Raw genomic sequence first — 21,180 nt, 5'->3', positions numbered from 1 at the left:
CAAGAATCCAGTGAATGGCAAATGACGTGCTGTCCTCTGCATCTGTGTCTATGGAGGCCAGCCTTAGGAATAGCCTTCACTGTCTACCTACCTGCGTGTGGTATTCAAATTTCCAGAAGGCAGGATAATAAACAAGGCATTTAGAATGATAAATACTAATCCTGAAGGGTAAGATGAGGGAATAATCTCTTTCTGTAATTAACAACACAGTGTAATCCCATCCAAACTCTTTAAATAAGCCTCCTTGTTTCCTTTCTTTCTTTCTTTCTCACTTCCCTCAGCCCAAAGCAGCAAGCCAAGATGGCGGAGTATTGCCGACTGATCTTTGGAGATGCTCTTCTCATGGAACCACTGGAAAAATACCCAGTAAGCAGTTTCAAGGTTTACCCCCAAGGAATGTGCATATTAATGACCACAGTTAGGAGGAGGCTTCCTTACATCCTTTCCATGTTTGTATTTCTCAGTAAGATTAATTCAGTTGATAATGAAGTCTGACCCAGAGGAAACCGGCAGTGTACCCTACTGAGGGTGGAAGACCTGCATCCTTCCTCGGCCTCTTCCCAGCCTTTTCCCGTACTCTGTCTTCTCCCTCCCCCTCTGCCAGACGTGACTGGCAGGACTACAGAATTCCCACAATCACAGTCAGCTGCAGAGACACTCCGGGCAGACAGAGCTATGATCACCAACCAGGAACCTCATCACACCCTTTGAGAGATATGGTTCAGCAAAATGAGACAGTGCAGGTGGCACAATGACACCTCCATCTGGCCTTGCACCCAGTCCTCACTTCCTCGCATGTGCCTTTTCCTGGTACTCAGGCCTCCTGTTGCCCTGGTAGCATCCCTGCTTTGGGAGAGAAAGCTGTAGGAATATCTTAAAGTCGCCTCTCCCCCTCTTGAACCCTTTTTCCTAGACTCCACACATTCTTACATGGATTCATACCAATCCCCAGACTCCTTGCAAACAAAGAAAAAAGGACCAGCATACGGGAGTTCACTGAACTTTCTAAAAATAACCCATCTTGGGACTTGCACACATGCTCTCTGATACAATATCTAACAACCCTTTCATGGGAAATTGATTTTCTCATTAGATGTGCAAAGCTTGAAACACAAGAAATAAGGCTTGCAAATAAGGGTAGCTTGAATCTCAGGGCTGCTGCAAGGAAATGTGAGGCTGCCAGTCCACTTCTGCTGATGCCAAGGACATGTGCAGCTTAGTTACCTAGTTCCGGATTGCGGGGGGAGGGATTGCTCCTTTTAAACTGCATCTGAAATGCTGATCCTATATCCTTGCCTGTAAGTTCCTGCCCGTCTTTACCAACCGTTCCTGACAGATGCCACACTAATTGGCTTCCCTCCTTTGAAAATCCAGGGCAGGGCCTTCCTCTCCATCCTAAATTGCCAAAACAGTTGGACTTACGGTCTACAGAAAACTCAGGAAACTTTGGGTTAACAAATCTCCCAGTACATTTCAATGGTCTTATTCATGGAGATTTCATTGTGCAAAAAGAAGATTTCGGTAGTTAAAATATGCCTTTCATGTAAAAAATAAAGAACCATGAAGCATAAAGACACACTTAGAACAGTTTACTGATCTGTACTGAAGGTAGCAATGAATAATATAGGAGCTCTTGGTGTCCAACCCTGTTCTGGGGGTTTGGGGAGGGAGGCCAAAAGAAAGAGGCAATATTTTTTTTTAAGATTTTATTTGTAAGTAATCTCTACACCCAATGCGGTCTCAAACTCAAACCCCCAGATCAAGAGTTGCACACTTTTTGGACTGAGCCAGTGAGGCGCCCCTAACAGGGCAATATTTTTAAAGAAGGTGCTCTTCTTTTCCATTAGCTGGAATCTGGAGTTCCTCTTCCAAGCCCTATGGATTTAATGTACAAAATTTTGGTGAAAAATAAGAAGAAATCCCACAAGTCGTCAGAAGGAAGTGGCAAAAAGAAGCTCTCAGAACAAGTCTCCAACACGTACAGTGACTCCTCCAGCATGTTTGAGCCCTCATCTCCAGGAGCCGGTGAGGAGGTGGTGGGCCCTTGTTCCCTATCATGTGTGGGTTTTAAGAATTGCAGCTCTAACTTAAGTTAGAAAGGCTTTTAACATTCCTATTTGGGCACATGTTAAAACGGTATTGGAGAAGTCACTAAAACTATGCAAATGTATGATCTCCAGTTCTGTAGGTAGGAAGGCCCACTTGGGTCTCACTAGGCTAAATTCTAGGTGTCAGCAGAGTGGCTTTCCTTTCTGGAGGCTTTAGGGAATCCTATTCCTTGTTTGTTCCAGCTTTAGAGGCCACCTACATTTGTTGGTTTATGGCCAGCAATGTCCCATCTCACTTCTGTCATCATATCACCCTCTGACCACAGCCAAGAGAAGTCCTTTGCTTTTAGGAACTCATACCATAACTTTGGACTCATTTGGATAACCCGGGATAATCTCCAGCTCAGGTTCCTTAATTTAATCTATCTGCAAAGTCCCTCTTGCCATATATTCATAGGACATAAGACATATTCCCAAGTCACGGTCATTTAGGGGAGCCATGATTCTGTCTACCACATTGGCCAAATAATATTTGGAGTGATCACATGATTTTACGCTTCTCAAGGGCAGTGATCCCTTAAATTAACTCAGGTCTGGGCACAAGAAATTCACCAAATGTATTCTCATTGATGATATCCTGAAGAGTTCTGGGCAATTCAACTCATCCATATTTTATAGATCTCTTTTAAAATGTAAAAAGATAAAGTTATTTTAATTATCTATCAAAGCTCCTAGGTGATGCTTAATATCATTAATCTTCCTTTTAGATTTAAGTTGATATAGATTTTTGTGGCTGATGAGAAAAGAATTCCAAGTGGTCACCCCATTTCCTTTGAATTACTTGTCATTTAGTCTGATTTCACTTCTAGCTTTAATCAGAATCTTGGCAATCAGAAAAGGGCATTAGGAAGCTCCCCTGATTGAGGAGTGAATAAGTGGAGGAAACTTGAAGCTTGAATCTAGGAAGTTCTTCAACAAAATCTTAGCTAACATTGGAACAATCACTTTGGAAAACTGGCAGTATTTACGGAAACTGAACATATGCACACCCTCTGCCCCAGGGATTCCACTCCTAGGCATATACCCAACAGAAATGTCACCAAAAGAGATGCACAAGAATTACTCAACACAACACCACTCATAACAGCCAAAAACAGGATACCAACCATCATCAACAGATAAATAAGTTATAGTATTTTTACACCATGGTATAATATTCAGAAATAATAATTTACAATTTCACACAACAATATGGATACATCTCAGAAACATAATGTTCAGTAAAAGAAATCAAATACAAAAAAGTATGATTCAATTCATATAAATTACAAAAACAGGAAGAATTACCCTATTCAGTTAGAGGTCAGGAAATGGTGATCCTTGAAGGAGTGGCTGGAATCAGATCCACAGGGGCCTCTGGACACTTGTTTTATTTTGCTTCTTGATCTGGGTAACATTTACTAAGGTCTGCTAAGTCAGTGAAAATTCATCACTCTGTACATATATAAGTATGTATACTTTTCTATATAGCTATCATACATCAATTGAAAGATTTCAGAATAATTTTTAAAATTAAAATAAAAACTCTAGTGCAATCCGGGGTGGGGGCAGGGGTGGGGGAGAAGATTGACCAAGACTCTGATTTATCTTTTCTTCTATTTTGCCATCTCAATGGCCAGGTTCTTTTATGGTTTTGTTTAAAATCCTTATCAATAGATATTATCCAATTCTTTGAAAGGTTTTATGAGGGGATAGTTTTTGAATGTGTATTTCAAACATTATTACACAATTCTGAGCCTTTTTTCAAAAATAACTGTTGTTCTCAGTAAGAATGTTCTTTTTGAAAATTTGGAGCAAATATTGTTACGAAGCCACCTACTCCCTAGCACAATTCTTGAACCTCTTGCTTGAATCTAGGGAGGAAAGCAAGTCTTCCTTCGCAGGAAGAAACTTGTTTTCCCATATGCCCTTCCCACTACTAGTTCTGTCCCCCTTATTAACTGGATGCATAACACAAATAACGATTTTTTCAGGCAGTGAACATTATTGCTTAATACAGAAAAGAGCAGCAATCTGTTAGTAATTCGGTAGATTTCCTAAGCTAGCCTCATGATCTGTTGTGCAATCTTTATTTCAATGGAAAATTTTGGACATTTTAATATGTAGGTAGGCTCTTGAATAATGAGCACTGCTAATTTACCATTTGGTGTGTAGATGGTCTTGGTGATGAGAATTCAAGTAACTTGAAAAACATGGAATAGTTCTTATTTCAAAATTAATTTACTTATCATGACCTCTGTTGGCCTGGTGCCTCTTCCAGGATTCAGCCCTTAGCCAGTACACTTGTCTTAAACCACAAGCACAAGGTAGATTTTCTTACAGTTCAAGGTTTTATGATCTTAAGATCCTTCAAAGATCCTTTTTATAAGGAAGAAACCAGGGCCTCACTCCTAAAGGAAGATAAATTATTTCTTTCCCCCTGTAAACCAAAAAATGACCTTATAGAGTATTTGAAATGACTGGTGTATTGTTATGTCCCATGAAGCATTGTGTAAATGGTTTGCCAAGCAAACTTTTAAATTGCTAGATAAGAAGAATCCCCTCTCTAATTAAAAAGAAAAAAAAAGAGTTAAAAAAACTTGGAGCAACACATTTGATTATTAAAAAAAACTTAAGTGTCAACCTCCTAAAAGAACATATCTCTATATAAATATGTTTTCTGTCTAAAATATAATGAATTCCTCTTATTGACTAACAACATAGCAGCATCCTAAAGTGGTTGTATGTGCTTTCTTTTAATTAACAAGCCATAAATAATAAGATGTGTTGGTCCCGAAAATCTTTTCCCTCTAAAGATATTTCATGAATACTTTGCTCACAGCTGTCATTCAGTAGTTGATCGAACTTCGTCAGCCAAATGAAAACATATATAAGCTTCTTTGAAGACTTGCTGTGGACCCTGTGTCATTTATATAGATTGAACTGGGCGGCCAATTTTCGGGAGATTTGAGGCGGGGAGGTCTTTGCAAGTGCAAATTGCCTCATTGTTGAGCCAATATCGCCATCTATTGGGCTTGTCCTGTTATTCCCCTGCGTGAGTGCCGAAAAGAGTGTAGTAGTCAAGTCAAATAATGCCTTCTTTAGTATTTTACTTGAAAATCTTTTTACATAGCTTATGTTATTGGGTCTGATTGAGGCCCAGAGCTGTGGAAGAGTTTAATACCTCATGCTCGAATGAATATTTAAACTAGCAGAATCATCCACCAAATTTTCGGAGAGGAAAAATAATCCATTGAAATGACTGTGTGTTGGCTAAATATGAGGCTGAATTATGTCTGATTGAAGTTGATTTCCATGCATAATTATTTTAAGGGTTCATACATTCCATCCTGCTTTTTACTTTTCTGTTTTTTTATTATAAATTCAATTAGCCAACGTATAGTACATCCTTAGTTTCACATGTATTGTTCAATAATGTATAGGTTGCATATAACACCCAGTGCACATCCCATCACATGCCCTCCTTAATGCCCATCACCCAGTTACCCCATCCTCCCGCCCAACGGGATATGGCCATTTTCTAAGATATGTTCATTGTTTAGATGACAATACATCCATCATATAAGCCTGCAGACAAATCATAGGTTTTTGTACGGTAGTCAGACATGCTGCCACAGCCCCACCATTCCTAGCTTATGTGCTCGGCCTTCACTCTGAGGTCTTCTATGGCCTCCTAAAAGTGGCCACAGAGTCACTGAGCACTGGCCAAGCATCACATGGAAGAGTCAAGGCTGAGAAAAAGAGGGAAAAGTGGGGAAAGGATAGTTTATCTCTTTTAGGGTCATGGAGACCCTGAAAGGCAATGTACACATCAATATAGTGTGTGTGCCATAGAAAGTTCACTGTTGACAATGCCCTATGGTTTTTAAAAACATATAAAAAATGTTCAGCATTTTCAATAAAATGTGGACATTTTAAATGGCATTTGCAAAAAAACTTGGAGAAAAAAAATCCATATTCAAAATCCCAGTATAATTCCCTATGTAGTTAAGAAAATTTAAATATCCCAAAGAACAATTTTAAAACCATAAGAGGGCAAAATATCTAAGGAAATTTTTAGTAATGCACCTGTTATTATGTGCTTCAAGCCTTCAAACCTGTTACTTCATGATCTGTTATTAAAATCTGACAGGGGAAGCTGATACCGAGAGTGATGATGATGATGATGATGATGACTGTAAAAAATCTTCTATGGATGAGGTAGGTATTTGGGGACTGACTTCTGGTCAGAGGCACAGTCCCCTGGTTTCCCCATCCTGACCCATGTGGATACAGTTCATGGTCACCTTCTGCCATCTAGTGGTCAAAAGAGTCTTAGCTCACATTAAAACTTAACCCTACCCTGTTGGAACATGAAAATGCATGCTGGAGTCGATAGGGAATAAGCGTGGCACTGAGCAAAGTTCTCTATAATAAACAGTGCTGCTTAAATTGCCTTCCATCAAATGGGGCATCTGGAGGATGAAGTCAAAATTCGTGACATCCAAGAGACTGCTTCAATTTTTGAGGCAGTTAAATGCACTGTGAAATGACCCAAAATCCAGAGAAGACATGAGGTTTGGGACAAATGTTCAGAAATATGACATTCCTTCCATTGTTGTAATTTTGGAACTGCCTGGGAACCTTACTGATGTAAGCTTAAACATTCCAAAGAGCTTCATCAGCTCAGAGATACTCATTACACAGAGTCTAGAAGTGAATCTGAGATAGGTCAATTGGAATTTTAAAACTTTGTTGTAGCAAAAGTCTTGGTCAAAAAGTTTATATTGAATCTGCTTCCAAATATACTGGAAAGTATCTGTCTCAGGAATAAATAATGAATAATAAGCTGTTCTTATATGATGTTTCCTCTGACACTTATTTCCTTTAATGTGGTCTAAAGTTTTGATTAATTATGTTCCTCTACTAAATTTCAAGTTAATGTCCAGGAGGAACACGATTAACATGCCTAGTAAAGTAGTTTTGTCTGATAATTATTTCAGTTGTGCATAACTTTTATCACTGATTCTTGATCATTTAAAATTGTCTTACTAATTGGATGGTCCATTTGCAGATGAATATCAACTCATTAACATTTAACCTAAATATTGCTACAGGAGTTTTAAAAAGAAATCATGTCTCCATGTATTCTGTCTTCTGAAATTGGGAGAAAATATTAGATCAGCCTACAGAGGTCTGTCCCACACCAATACTGCAGTATTGGTTTTCTCCTTCCTTAAAAAGTTTAGCTAAGTGAAATGTAATAGCTAATAATAGCTAAAGTAACATAAGATTTTACTATGTGCCAGGTAATGTTCTGAGCTCTTTCATATCATTTAATTCATTTAATATCTAGATGCTCTTGGGACTGATTGTGTTCTAATTTAATGGTTAAGAAAACTGAGGCCCAGAGCAGTTAAGTAATTTACCCAAGATTGCACAGCTTCTAGGTGGTAGGCTTGGGATTTAAAATTAGGCAAACTGGCTCCAGATCCTTTGCTACTGATTCCCACGTACTGATCCCCATTGTACTGCTTGCCTAGTAGGCACACAGGAATCAAGAAGGCAGGGAGGGATAAACATCTATAAAGAAAAACAATAGTTGTTCAGCCACCCCAAGTATTTCCACAAGGCACCTTTAAAAAAAAAAAAAAACATTTTTTAGTTCACTGGCAGTCTCCTACAGACTAATTTTCATATTATGCAGTGAATTCTTGATTTCTTGATTTATTAACCTTAGACATCAGCTAAGGAATATATGCTGTGGCAGGTGAAATATGGCTGAATGTTTTTCAAATTGTAACATGAATTTGAATCACCTTAGTAAAATGCAGACTTTGATTTAGGAGGCCAGTGAGCGGTCGGGGCATCTCCGAGATCTGCGGTTAGAGATCTCCGCATCTCTAACAGGCCCTCTCAGATCCTGCAGCTGGCCTCAGAGCACACTGGGAGCTTCCCCTAAATCTCCCTCCTTCCATCCCACACTTGTGTAACATAGGAGCGAATTTTCTCCCGTGATGAATTTTCTATTGGCAATAATCGTTTTCAGATGAGAAGGGATGATGTTCTCTCTCATGGGTCACTTCATCGTTGCCTTGGGGGAAAAAAAAACCTTGGTAATGTAATGCTGACTCTGGGAATGTTATTTTTATTTCTGCTTTCAGGGGACTGCCGGGAGTGAGGCCATGGCCACAGAAGAGATGTCTAACCTGGTGAACTATATTCAACCAGTCAAGTTTGAGTCATTTGAAATTTCAAAAAGTAAGTTTTCCCTGGAGAAGAATCCCTAATGTAGCATGCAGTTTGAACCCCTAGTGTACTTTCAATACAAGGTAGTTAGAACAAAGAATGTTACCCTTAACAGAACTATTCTGGGAAGCCTTGAATACATGCCTGCGTTGACGACCATAACCAGATGAGAAGGTATTCCATAATGTTTCCCCAAAATTCTTAATAGGGCTGTAGGCCATACATGGTTATCTGAAAGATCCTAGAGTATAGCTAATTGAGAGTTTCACAGTTGTTTCTGTTCAACAACATAATGGGTTCCTTCCGTTATATAAGGACAGTATTGAAATAAACTATCAAAAAAACCCACAACTATCCATCCCCCAGAAAGGGAGCAACCAGAGACGTGGTTAGCTCTAATAACAAGAAATAGAAAAGTTCACCCACATTCCAATTGTCCATCTTGTTTTATAACATTAACTTCACATCATTTTGTGTTCTTTCTTCATCCAACTATACAGCCATACTGGATGCAAAGAAAAAAAATATAGCACCTTTTGCCCACCTAAAGAAAAGAGTCATTTTATGAAATTGCCCTTTTCTTGATGAATTGTAAGATGCTAGCAAGTGAAGAAAACCTTTGGGATGTTTTAGCTGCTTTTATGAGAGTGCTCTTAAAATCTGAATTTTTGCTTAAATATTGCAGCCTCTCATAAAGCATAGTTTTATAGATACATCAAAATCTAAGCTTCTACATAACACACTTATGCATAATTGTATAATTTTTGCCCAAAGAGCCTCAACTTTGTAGATCTCTACAGTGAGGAATTTAACTTCCAATACGTTTTATATATAAATATTTCAACATCTTTGATTTTTGTAATTACTGATGGGTCTTACCACAAGTTGTTCAATTATAAATGTACTAAAGTAGTTATTTTTATATTTCTATAACTTTCATTGGCTGCAAAAATGAGTTTTCCTAATTCATGAGTCAGAAACTCCTAGACAAGTAGCCAGGTTGAGAAGGAACTGATGCATTGACATCCTTCAGAACCTGGTAACAACAGCATGGGCCACAAGTTTACAAACAAGAACTACTCTTCTCCTTGTGTTTTATAACATTTTATCACTTTTGTACAAAGAATACTGCACATACGTTACAAAAGCACCCACTAAATTGACTGAATTCTGATTAGCAGTCATGCTCAAAATAACTGGTTGTATGAAAATAGGTTTCTGATGGACCAAAATAAGTGAAGTAAGGGTTTCCTATAGAGTTGATTAAATTGGGGAAGGTAAGGAGATGGATAAAAGAGTCTAGGAATGATTGAGGGGAGAGAATGAGATTTTAATTATGGAAAGTGGGCATCAAAGAGTGGGAAATGCCTCAAAGGTAACCATTTAAAAACTGAGAGCTGTCAGGATGCTTGGGTGGCTCAGTCACTTGAGCTTCTGACTCTTGGTTTCAGCTCAGGTCTTGATCTCAGGGTCCCAGGAGCTCAGCAGCGCTGAGTCTGCTTGAGAGTCTCTTTCTCTCTGTCCCTCCCCCAACTTACACTCCTGCTTTCTTTCTATCTCTTGTAAAATGTTTATTTATTTGACAGAGAGTAAGAGCGAGAGCGAGAGAGAGAAAGCATGTACATGCACAAGTGGGGGGAGGAGCATAGGGAGAGGGAGTAACAGCCTCCCCATTGAGGAGGGAGCTGATGCAGGGCTTGATCCCAGGACCCTGGGATCATGACCTGAGCTGAAGGCAGATGCTTAACTGACTGAGCCACCCAGGCACCCCCTTCTCTCTGTTTCTCTCAAATAAATACATGAAATCTTTTTAAAAATGAAAATAAATTAAAAAAAAAAAACACATGAGCGCTGTCTAACCACTCTGAATGACACTTGCCTCAGTACTGTGTGTAACACTTTGGTTTTTAGTTGGAAAGAGGACTGAGAAGCTGTCAGACTCTTAGTCTTTACAAACTAAGGTAACTTTGTTTTGTTTCTTCCACTCTAATTGGCAGTTTGGATTCCACTTTCCAAACATTGCTCTTGTACTCTACTCAGACCTCTAGCACATGCATCTCTCCGCCCTCTCTTATCTAATCTGAAAATGAGGCCATTAGACTGGAAGATTTCCAAGAATCCTTCTACTTTGAAATAACCTTGATCCTAAGGTCACGTTAGTTATTTGAACCAAAGAGGTGCATACAAACTGAGGCAATGGCAATGTGGGCATCAAACAGAGTCAGAGAAACCAATCTGAATGGATTCAGAACAAAAGATTCCCCTAGGGCTCCTCCTCTTTTGACAAAACAGCTTTCATTTACCACATCTCAAATTCATTTCTTCATCCTAATACAGACCATAAGCATAACTGACTCAGGTAGTAAGTTTTAGAAGAGACAGCTTTTTAGAAGACTCAACTTTGGGTACAGATAAATGGTTCACTGGAAGAAATGGATTTATGAAGTTATGATGAGGATTCATTGCCCTAACTTCACTGAACATGTGCCTACTTCTTACATGAGATAAGTTTTATCATTGAATTGTCCTTCTCACCTGTTTTTATTGTCATTAACTCAGAAAGAAATAGAAGTTTTGAAATGTCTTCTTTCGTGGAAACCAAAGGACTAGAGCAACTGACAAAGTCTCCAGTGGAATTTGTAGAGTATCCTTGATTTGACGATCGACTGCTGAGATGACCCAATGGAAGCCACGTGCCATTGGTTTGGTTTCTGTTTTGAATAAGGAGAAAGATGCATGAAATGGCTTCTGTCACCTGGGTGTGATAAATGGTTTCATATGCAAGGCTGAGTGGGCTGGCCTGATATATGGAAAAGAGTGCTGGTCTTGCAGTAAAGGAAGCTCAGGTTTCAAGGTGATTTGCTTAATTCTTCTGAATTTCCTCATCTGTAAAACAGAAACGGTAATACCAGCTTTGTGGCTTGCCTTTGGGTTACGGACGACATGTGTAAAGCAGGTGTATATACTTTATACATATGTAAGATAGAATATGTGTAAAGTGAATACATTTATAAATATACTTTCTTGGCATCTCACATCCTTACATGGAATCGATGTCCAATCAGAAAATAGTTAGGACAATGATAAGATTATAAATATTGGAACATCTGGCTGGCTCAGAGGAGCATGTGACCCTTGATCTTGGGGTCATGAGTTTGAGCCCCACGTTGGGTGTAGAGATTTCAAAAAAAAAAACTTAAAAAGAATATCAATATATATTACTAATAATGGTTTTGTTGGTAGTCCTGACAACAAAAACTTTAATTTATTTTGTAGATTTTTAAAAATTTGTTTATTCATGAGAGACACAGACAGGCAGAGACATAGACAGAGGGAGAAGCAGGCTCCCCACAGACAGCCCGATGTGGAATGTGATCTTAGGACCCCGGGATCACCACCTAAGCCAAAGGCAGATGCTCGATCACTGAGCCACTCAGGTGTCCCAACAAAAACTTTTCATTTTTATCCATAAAGCAAAACTGAATCAAGTCTCTAAATCTTTCCCATGAAAGTAATAGTAAATGCCTCACACAGCCCAATTTCATGAAGCAAGTCCTAGAATAAAACAAACAAACAAACAAAAAAACTAGAACTCTTCAATGAGAGGAGAGGGAACAACCATAAACTCCTTAACAAATGTAACTCCATCCACAAAGTCACACTAGTATGAACTGGCTATTGGACAGCCCTTCCATTAGATGTCCTATCTCACTGAAGCCTCACAATAGACCTAGAATGTAGGGGTTGTTCAGTCTATTAAGTAAATGAGGGAAACTGACACACAGAGTGAGATAAATGGCTGCAGGGCCTACAGCCAGCAACTTCCAGAAATAAGGTTCAGACTCTTTTAGGCCTAATTCCCCTGCCCAAGCTCAAAACCCTCACTAACCTCCACTAAATTTGGTAATAGGAATAGTCAGTTGTGTTTTAAAGACACGAAGCAAGGTCAGAACCTTCTGTGCTATATTTACCTGGTTATCCATCATAAAGAATACCACAGTCTTGGCAAATAGCATTCTCAGAGAAGGCTTAAAAATGAGCAGAGAGCATTTCAGAAATAGCCATGCAGTGCATGTTATCTGCTTCCACCAGAGACGACATCATGCTCTCACATGCTTTGAAACGCTTGAGCTTTCTCACGAGCCCTTAATTTTTAAGCCTATCCTGAATAATCTCCACAAAATCCCACTGACTTTGGCTAGGTCATTTTTGCTACTCCTTTAGTTTTCAGCCATGAGGCTCTGCAAAGGTGATAGTGCATTTATATTATAAAAGCACATTTAGGGCAGCCCAGGTGGCTCAGTGGTTTAGCGCTGGCTTTAGCCCAGGGCATGATCCTGGAGACCCAGGATGTGATCCTGGAGACCCAGGTTCGAGTCCCATGTCGGGCTCCCTACATGGAGCCTGCTTCTCCCTCTGCCTCCCTCTCTCTGTCTCTCATGAATAAATAAAAATTTTTTAAAAGCACATTTATTCTGTGTGTTCAGGAAGTTTTTGACATTTTTCACCCACTAGTCCAAAGAGATCATCAACATTTAGTTCATTTCCCAATGGAGAAAGAAGGAAAATGGCCTCTCAGTTAATGTATCAGCTCATTATTTTTATAACTGTATTCACTACTTAACATGATGGTCCAGATATAACAAAATGCAGCTTAGCAGGATATATCCAAAAGGAACCCGTGTGGATTCATCTAACTACATGCCTCAGCTCTTCTGGAATGCAGGTTGTCAAATGGTTGCACTTAATTTTCAAACTGTGGGTAAGTAGCACAGCTAATAGCTCATTTCCATTCTGTTATAAAGCCACATTTCCAGACTTGCAAATAGAAGCAAATTTCAGTGAAGGGAATATCGCTGCAAAGAAAAAAAGTAACTTTTGAAAATGGAGAAACTGTCTTTAGTAGTTTACAAACAAGTCTTTATTTCTACTAGTCTTGCATTATTTTCAAAGAAAAATTTTATGCTTTTTAAGGTAATATGTATAGTTCATAGAAAATTTGGAAAATTCAGAAAAGTATGAAAAAAAAATAAAACTGCACCAGGAACACTATGACTCAGAAAGTCAACAGTTAACTTTTGGCTTTGTAATCTGTAAGGTTTTTTTGGCTATGTATATATGTGCTTTTTAATTTAATTCCTCTTTTAAAAATATATATGTACATATATATTTAAATGCTATATAGAAACATGAATTTTAATAGCTGTATATTAAGCAAATTTCACAATTCACTCAATTGCATTTCCTACCACTGGACATTAGGAAATTTTTTTCAACTATAATAAATAATACTCAGACAACATCTTGAAGTCTATGTCCTAATGTTCTTTTGGAAGAATTCCTAAAATACAATCACTTTGTTAAAAAATGTGAATGTTTTACGAACCTTCATGCAATACCAAATTGCCCATCCAAAATTTTGGGTATTTACCTAAAAAATACAAAAACACTAATTCAAAGGGATACCTGAACCCCTATGATTACTGCAGCATTATTTATAGTAACCAAATTATGAAAGCAGCTGGAGTATCCATCACTAGATGAATGGATAAAGAAGATGTGGTATACACACACACACACACACACACACACACACACACAATGGAATATTATTCGGCCATAAAAAGAATGAAATCTTGTCATTTGCAACAACATGGATAGAGCTAGAGAGTATAATACTAAGTGAACTAAGTCAGAGAAAGACAAAAACTATATGGTCTCACTTCTATGTGGAATTTAATTAACAAAACAAATGAGCAAAGAAAAAAAAGAGAGAGAGACAAACCAAGAAACAGACTCTTAACCATAGAGAACAAACTGATGGTTACCAGAGGGGAGATGGATGAAATAGGTGATGGATGGAATAAGTGATGGCGATTAAGAGTACACTTATCATGATAAAAAAATAATTTGAAAAAAATATGTACCTTTAACAAATTAAAAAAATATATTGCACTGGATTTTTCCTCCATCAGGAATGAAGTGGTCCTTTTCATTTGAGATCCTGGTTAAGTACTACCATTAAATAATAATGATGATCCAGACAAAATACTATCTTATTGTTACTCTAGTTTTATTTCTTTGATTATTACTGAGGTTGAAAATTTTAAGTATGTGTTTTGATTTTTGTGCCTCTGCTTTTATGAAGGCATATTTAGGACTACTGTCAGTTTTCCTATCCATTTATAACAGCACTTTTTATATAATAAGCATGTTGTCATATTTTGTGAAACAGATGAGATTGGGTTGATTAATGTTTTATTTTATGCAGTATTAGTTTACTTTTATTATTGTAGGCTTTCCACCCCCGATTTAGATCCATAATTACTTCTGTTTCTCTCATGGTTTCTGTTGTTGTTGTTTAAAGATTTTATTTATTTATTCATGAGAGACACACACACAGAGAGAGAGAGAGAGAGAGAGAGAGAGAGAGAGAAACAGGCAGAGGGAGAAGCAGACTCCATGCAGGGAGCTCGATGTGGGACTCGATCCCGTGTCCAGGATCAGGCCCTGGGCTGAAGGCGGAGCTAAACCTCTGAGCCACCTGGGCTGCCCCTGGTTTCTGTTTTATTTGTAATTTGACCCTTTCAGCCATCCAAATTTAATTGTAATATACAATCTCAGGAAGAGACCAATCCTTTTTACACTAAACTGAAATTACAGCTTAATAGATGTAGTATTTTTTGATGTGGTTAATTTGGGTTCATTTTCTTCCAGTTATATTCTTCTCTATTAATAAATTTGTCTGCCTTCCTGGAGCCAATAGCTCACTGTTATTATTGTAATGTTTGATAATACAGTCTAATACCCGGAAGTAGAATTTCTCCTTCATGGCTATTAATTTTTAGTTCATTGCTTGCCATTGCAAACTGGAATGAATTTAATTTATTAATTATTTCCCCTTTCCCCACTGAGAAAGAAATGGGATTTTGAATAAAATCAAAACTAATTTACATTAGTTTAATTGTTACACTATGTTTCCCTCTCCCTACTGGAAAACAATTTTGTTTAAAATCACATTAAATTTATAATTCGAGGAAATTTGAAGAAAACCGGCACCTTTTAATTTTTAGTTTTCTTATCACAGAAAGAATGTTTTTCTCTTCACCATAAAAGTTCTTACATTATGTCCCTTAGCAAAATCACTAGTCTTCACCTGAGGTCTAGTTTCTTTAGATGAAATCCTTTTTTAAAAACATTATATTTTTAGCAATTTTTTTCTGGATATTGATATTTGTATATTTGTTTTATGAATAAATATATTTTATAATCATCCTCCCAAGCTCTCATAATAGCCTATTTTGCCAGTAGCTTCTATTGGGTTTTTCAGGTAGATATACAATGGCAACAATTTATTTTATTTTTTTAAGGGTTTTATTTATTTTTTCATGAGAGATACAAAGAGAGAGGAGGTAGAGACACAGGCAGAGGGAGAGGCAGGCTCCTCGCAGGGAGCCCGATGTGGGACTCGATCCCAGGACCCTGGGTTCATGCCCTAGGCCAAAGGCAGACGCTCAACCACTGAGCCACCCGAGCATCCCACACAATCACAACAATTTAATCACATCTCTGTTTTTTCCCTTGGTAGTGCTTTGGACTGACCATTCTAAAATAATATTAAATAATAGTATTAAGGGTGGGTAGCTTTCTCTTCATCCTGACACTAAGGGGAATTTCATTGAGTAGGTATTGGCTGTGACTGAAACAAATAATCTTCCACACATTAAAAAAATACAATAGCCTTTCTTACCTGTGGCTCCACTTGCCATGGTTTCAGTTACCCATAGTCAAAGAGGGTCTGGAAGCAGATGCTCCTCCTTCTAATTCATTGTCAGAAGGTCAAAAGTAGCCTAATGCTATGTCACAGTGCCTACATCATTTACCTCACTTCATCTCATCCCATAGGCATTTTATCATATCACATCATCACAAAAAGAAGGATGAGTGCAGTACAGTAAGTATCTTGAAAGAGAGAGACAGAATCACATTCACATAACCTTTATTACAGTGTATTGTTATAATCCTTCTATTTTGCTCTTAGTTGTTGTTGTTAATCTCTTATCATGCCTAATTTATTTTTTTTTCATGCCTAATTTATAAGCTAAGCTTCGTCATAGCTCTATGTGTATAGGGAAAAAAAAATAGTAGATGTCAAGTTTGGTACTGCCCGGGGTTTCAGACATCCACTGGAGGTCTTGGAACACATTTCCCGTGGATAGGTGGGGACTACTGTAGGCACCTATCCTAATTGAATAACAGTCTTTTGGGAATTTATGTTAATGTTATTAAATGTCTATTTGACATCTGTTGGGATAACCATATGTATTCATTTCTTCTTTTGTGAGTTAATAGAGCTCCTAATATGTAATTATCCTTTTGTTCATGGGATGAATTCTACTTCCTTGTTGTATGTTATTTTTTGGAACATATGATTTGCTATTGCAATTTTTTTAAGTTTTTGGTGTCAGTTTCTTCAAGTATAATAAGTCGGTCATTTTCTTTTTTGGGGGGGGTACTTTGTCCAATTGTTGTATCATAGTTATCATAGCTTAATAAATTGGCAAAAAAACTTCACTTATTTTCTCTACTCTAAAAATGATTGATTACATGGAACTCTGAAATAATTCTACGATCACCTTGCTATTGTCCACCTATGTAGAGATGAATCATGACTCAGACAATCCAGAACAAATGACAGCTTCCCAGATTCCTGATGACTTTAAAATGTTTTTTTTTTTTACAAATCTTACCAATTGCAATTAGTGTGGACATTCATTTCATATATTAACTGAGTCTTAGAAAACTTTGGCTGTAAGTTTTGTCCACTAGAAAGGAGTCAATGTGTAATTAGGTGGGAAGAAACAAAAGAAATGCAAATTTCAGAAAGGAAATCCTTTTCTCCTGTAAATTAAAAAAAGAATTCTGGTGTTCACAGTTGGTGAGGTGTAGGGAAGTCCATTCTCAGAAGTGGCATGAGCTTTCTGAAGAGCATTTTGACAAGACTTATAAAAAAATATACCTTTTTCCCAGAACATATCTCTTGACCTAGACATTTCACTCCTAATAATGCCCTTAATGATGGCTTCCAAGCTTTCACCATGATGATATTCATCAAAACACCATATGTAATGGTGAAAAATTACAAGACACAAAACTGTACCCAAGAGGGGGCTTATGTAACACATCTATTCACATTAATCTATTCAAAAGAATTTGTACAGCTGTTAAAATTAAAGCAGACAAATATCTAGTGAAATGGATATACTACACATTCAAACATATCTGAAGTAGGAAAACAATATACACCAACCGGTTGGCAGCGGTTTATCTCTAGATTTGGAGATTACAGCTTGACTTTTTTTTTTTCCTTATCTGTGTTTCCTAAATTTCTACAATGAAGAAATATTTCTTTTTTTAAAAGGGGAGTAAAAATGGACTGTAATACAATCTTTCTTGCTCTAGACACAAATATTGTCACAATAAGGTTTGTGTTTTTGATATTCAGACCTGGCTATGCAAATAAATATGGGGATGTATGAATACAATGGGAAAAGTGGCTACAGATTAAAGCCAGAGTTCATGAGGAGACCTGACAAGCATTTTGATCCATTCACCGAAGGCATCGTGGATGGGATAGTGGCCAATACTTTATCTGTCAAGGTATGTACCTCTCTATTACAAAACTGTCCCCAACAAAAGTCTCAAACATTACCTATTTTGCTTAAAGGAGTTTTGTCATCAAAAATTTAGAGCTAGCAATATCTCCACCCCTTTATGCATTTTTTTTTCTTAAAGGACTAAATCTGAATCACAAGTTTCAGAAGCCACATGCATGAGATAAAGGGACTAAGCCCTATTCTTTAATAGGATAAAACTTGAACCCTAAGTCAATAAACCAAGTTGGTGAGAGTCACCATGGTTGGTCCTTTCTTTCGGTGTAACTGCCAGCGACCCATGTTGGAGGAATCTTCTGGTCTTTTATTTCTCCATTAGTTCTAGAAAAATAACCACGCCGAGCAAAATTAGAAAAAAAGAAACATTTTCTCAATAAATTGTTAAATTTTGAATAAAAGCTCCCAAGTTACCATTTGAAAATCTATCAGAGTAAAAAAATAAAAAAAAAGAAAATAAAAATAAAAAAAAAAAAAAAAAAAAAAAAAGAAAATCTATCAGAGGATTTGGGGACTTAAAACACAGAGTAATGATATTAACTAAGAAAATTATTTCATTAAACATACATCTGACCCTAAAATATTAATTCAAATTGATCTCTGCTGTTTTTGAAATTGATGTTACATCAAATATATATTTTTTTTAGCTACAAGAAAGTATTTTTGTACTATGAATGAAAAATGATTTTACAAAGAGATTTTTACTTGAATTCTCTAAGGTCTTGGTTGTTGTGGTTGTTTAATTTACTTCTTTAAGTTTTCCTTTCTCTCTCCTGTTTAGCCGGATAACTGTGGAACTAAGAAACATTTTTTATTGGACATAAATGCAATTTTTAGATTGACTTTAAACCAAAAGCACATGAAAAACTATGTAAAAAAAAAAAAGTAACAGTTTCACTAATTTCTATCTACCCTAAGCTTGTTGAGACCAGTTTTACTTGAAAATTCATGTCACTTGACACCAAAGATCAAAAATAAAATTTCAGTGAAGTGTCTCAAAATTATATCTTCTGAAATTATTTCACGCCATGTATCTGAAGAGTGGAGTTGGCAGAATTAGAGCTTCGAGATTATGTTTATTTTAGGAAATCCTTTTCAGCAAAGGATGTTTAATTCCTGCCGAGTTTGATTAAGATAAACTCCTAAGCATCACACGGACGAATGTTATTTTTAGAACCCTTGTCAATTGTTGCTCTAGTTGGATCAAACTAATGTTGTCCTTGTGTGCCAATTCATTTTTATTTGTGCATGTTTGCTTGCTTATTTATTTTTTTAAATTTTATTTATTTATTTATTTGAGAAAGAGTGAGAGAGAGCAAGAGCAAGGGAGCACTAGTAGAGAGGAGGGATGGAAGGAGAGCAGCTAGCCTGAAGCAGGACCCCGGGATCATGACCTGAGCTGCAGGCAGATGCTTAACAGACTGAGCCACCAGGTGCTCTTGCTTATTTATTTATTTTTTAGATTCCAGAGCACCTGGGTGGCTCAGTTGGTTAAGCGTCCGACTCTAGGCTTTGGCTCAGGTCATGATCTCCAAGTCATCACTTCAAGCACCTTGTCAGGCTCTGTGCTAAGCATGGTGCCTTCTTATCCCTCTCCTTCTGCTCCTCCCTGCATTCTCTCGCTCAAATAAATAAATATTCTTTTAAAAAAATCTTTAAGATTCTCCCATGATGGTGTAAGTAATTATAAAATGATGACCTAGAAACAGGAAAGTAAGTTGAGGGGAAACAGTTAAGACCCAAACAGATATGAACTACTACCTTAGTCCAGAATGGAGACACTGCTGGAGAGTGGTTAGTGTACTTAGAGTGAACAGGCCAGGCTGCCGAGCCGTCCTGCCTTTAACATGACAGCCAGAACCAAGAGACAGTTTGTGTCCATCCAGTGGTGCCTCTATTTGGACCTTCTGACATAGATTTCCTCATGCCAGAATAGACTCGGGAGCTCAAAAGGTGTTTCACCATTTTGTTTTACTGTTGGGAACATTGAGGGTGTGGTGTTGTTAATTTAGTTAAGGGCCTCTGCTTTAATCAAACATCTTAATCACACAGAATCCTTGGTGCATCTGATTTCCCAGTGTGACTCACATAACTTTGAAGTTTTACACATATAAAATGTCTGCTAAGTTGTTCTCACATAGAACCTCAAATTAAATAGAGATTGTTGCTGGAAATCCCCATGCACTCAGGCTAAAGAGAACATTCAGGAGAAATGAGTTACCTTGGGGGCAAATTCAGACAGCCTCTTCCTTGTTTTTTGTCTCTAACCTATTTGAAATTTCTGACACATGAGCATGTTGCTTACTGGCCTTGCTGAGCCTCTGAGGGCCATTCTCAGGCTGCCATTATATCCCATTTCTGGCACCACCATAGTCTTGGTAATTCTGTCTGCTTTCATGGACTTGAGCTCAGAAAGCTCCTAGCCACCAGAATATGTAATTTCAAGCTCTCTTTTAACTCTACAATAACCATAAATTTTGTAGTTAAGTGAGGATACCCATAATCACGTGGATGGCTAACAGGTTGGGGTTATGATAGTGATGATAAACTAGGCTTGATGGTTTAAAGTTGATATTTGAAAAAAAAATAAAGTTGATATTTGAGATTTGTTTTTATTATTATTATTATTTTTTTAATTTAAAGTACAATAACTCTGGGGGTGCCTAAGTGGCTCAGTCAGCTAAGTGACTATTGATTCCAGCTCAGGTCTTGCTTTCAAGTTTGTGAGTTCAAGCCCTGCACTGGACTCCACACTGGAGCACTGGGCGTAGAGCCTACTTAAAAAAATTAAAAACTGAAAGTATAACAACTCTGAGAATTGAATGGCATAGAGTTACAATCACTCCTCCATGTTGAATTTTATGAACAAAAGGAAACTTTTTAAATGCTTGAGTTTCTACTTTGTTATGTTTAAAATTTGTATTCTCAGATAACCTTTTAACTTCATTTACAATCATGCTAAAATGAGAATTTTTTCTCTTGTAACATCTTTAAGTATTAGAAAAATCTTTATATTCAGTTGGCTCTAAGATCCATCTTCAACATTTAACAGATGTATCTCAAGTACAAAAGGTATAATCTCATCAAACTCTTGGTAGTTGTTCATTTATTTCCTCGTATACAATTTTGTCCTATTAATGGATTCCTTCTAATCATCATTTTCAGTGTCCCTC

At 37.3% G+C, this 21,180-nt stretch overlaps 1 protein-coding gene across 2 annotated transcripts in view; it reads left to right on the top strand.

Moving 5' to 3' along the window:
- Nucleotides 1-21,180, top strand: part of PLCB1 (phospholipase C beta 1) — a 670,476-nt gene that overhangs the window by 513,374 nt on the left and 135,922 nt on the right. For both annotated transcript variants that reach the window (XM_025469336.3, XM_025469337.3), the window contains exons 13-19: nucleotides 282-366; nucleotides 1,848-2,025; nucleotides 6,241-6,308; nucleotides 8,252-8,348; nucleotides 10,896-10,980; nucleotides 12,974-13,098; nucleotides 17,842-17,996. In XM_025469336.3, coding sequence (XP_025325121.1) covers nucleotides 282-366; nucleotides 1,848-2,025; nucleotides 6,241-6,308; nucleotides 8,252-8,348; nucleotides 10,896-10,980; nucleotides 12,974-13,098; nucleotides 17,842-17,996 — 793 coding nt within the window. The remainder of the gene's footprint in view (nucleotides 1-281; nucleotides 367-1,847; nucleotides 2,026-6,240; nucleotides 6,309-8,251; nucleotides 8,349-10,895; nucleotides 10,981-12,973; nucleotides 13,099-17,841; nucleotides 17,997-21,180) is intronic.

The sequence above is a fragment of the Canis lupus genome, chromosome 24 (assembly GCF_003254725.2).
Source record: "Canis lupus dingo isolate Sandy chromosome 24, ASM325472v2, whole genome shotgun sequence".
NCBI lineage: Eukaryota > Metazoa > Chordata > Mammalia > Carnivora > Canidae > Canis > Canis lupus.
This window is presented reverse-complemented; position numbering and strand designations above follow the sequence as displayed.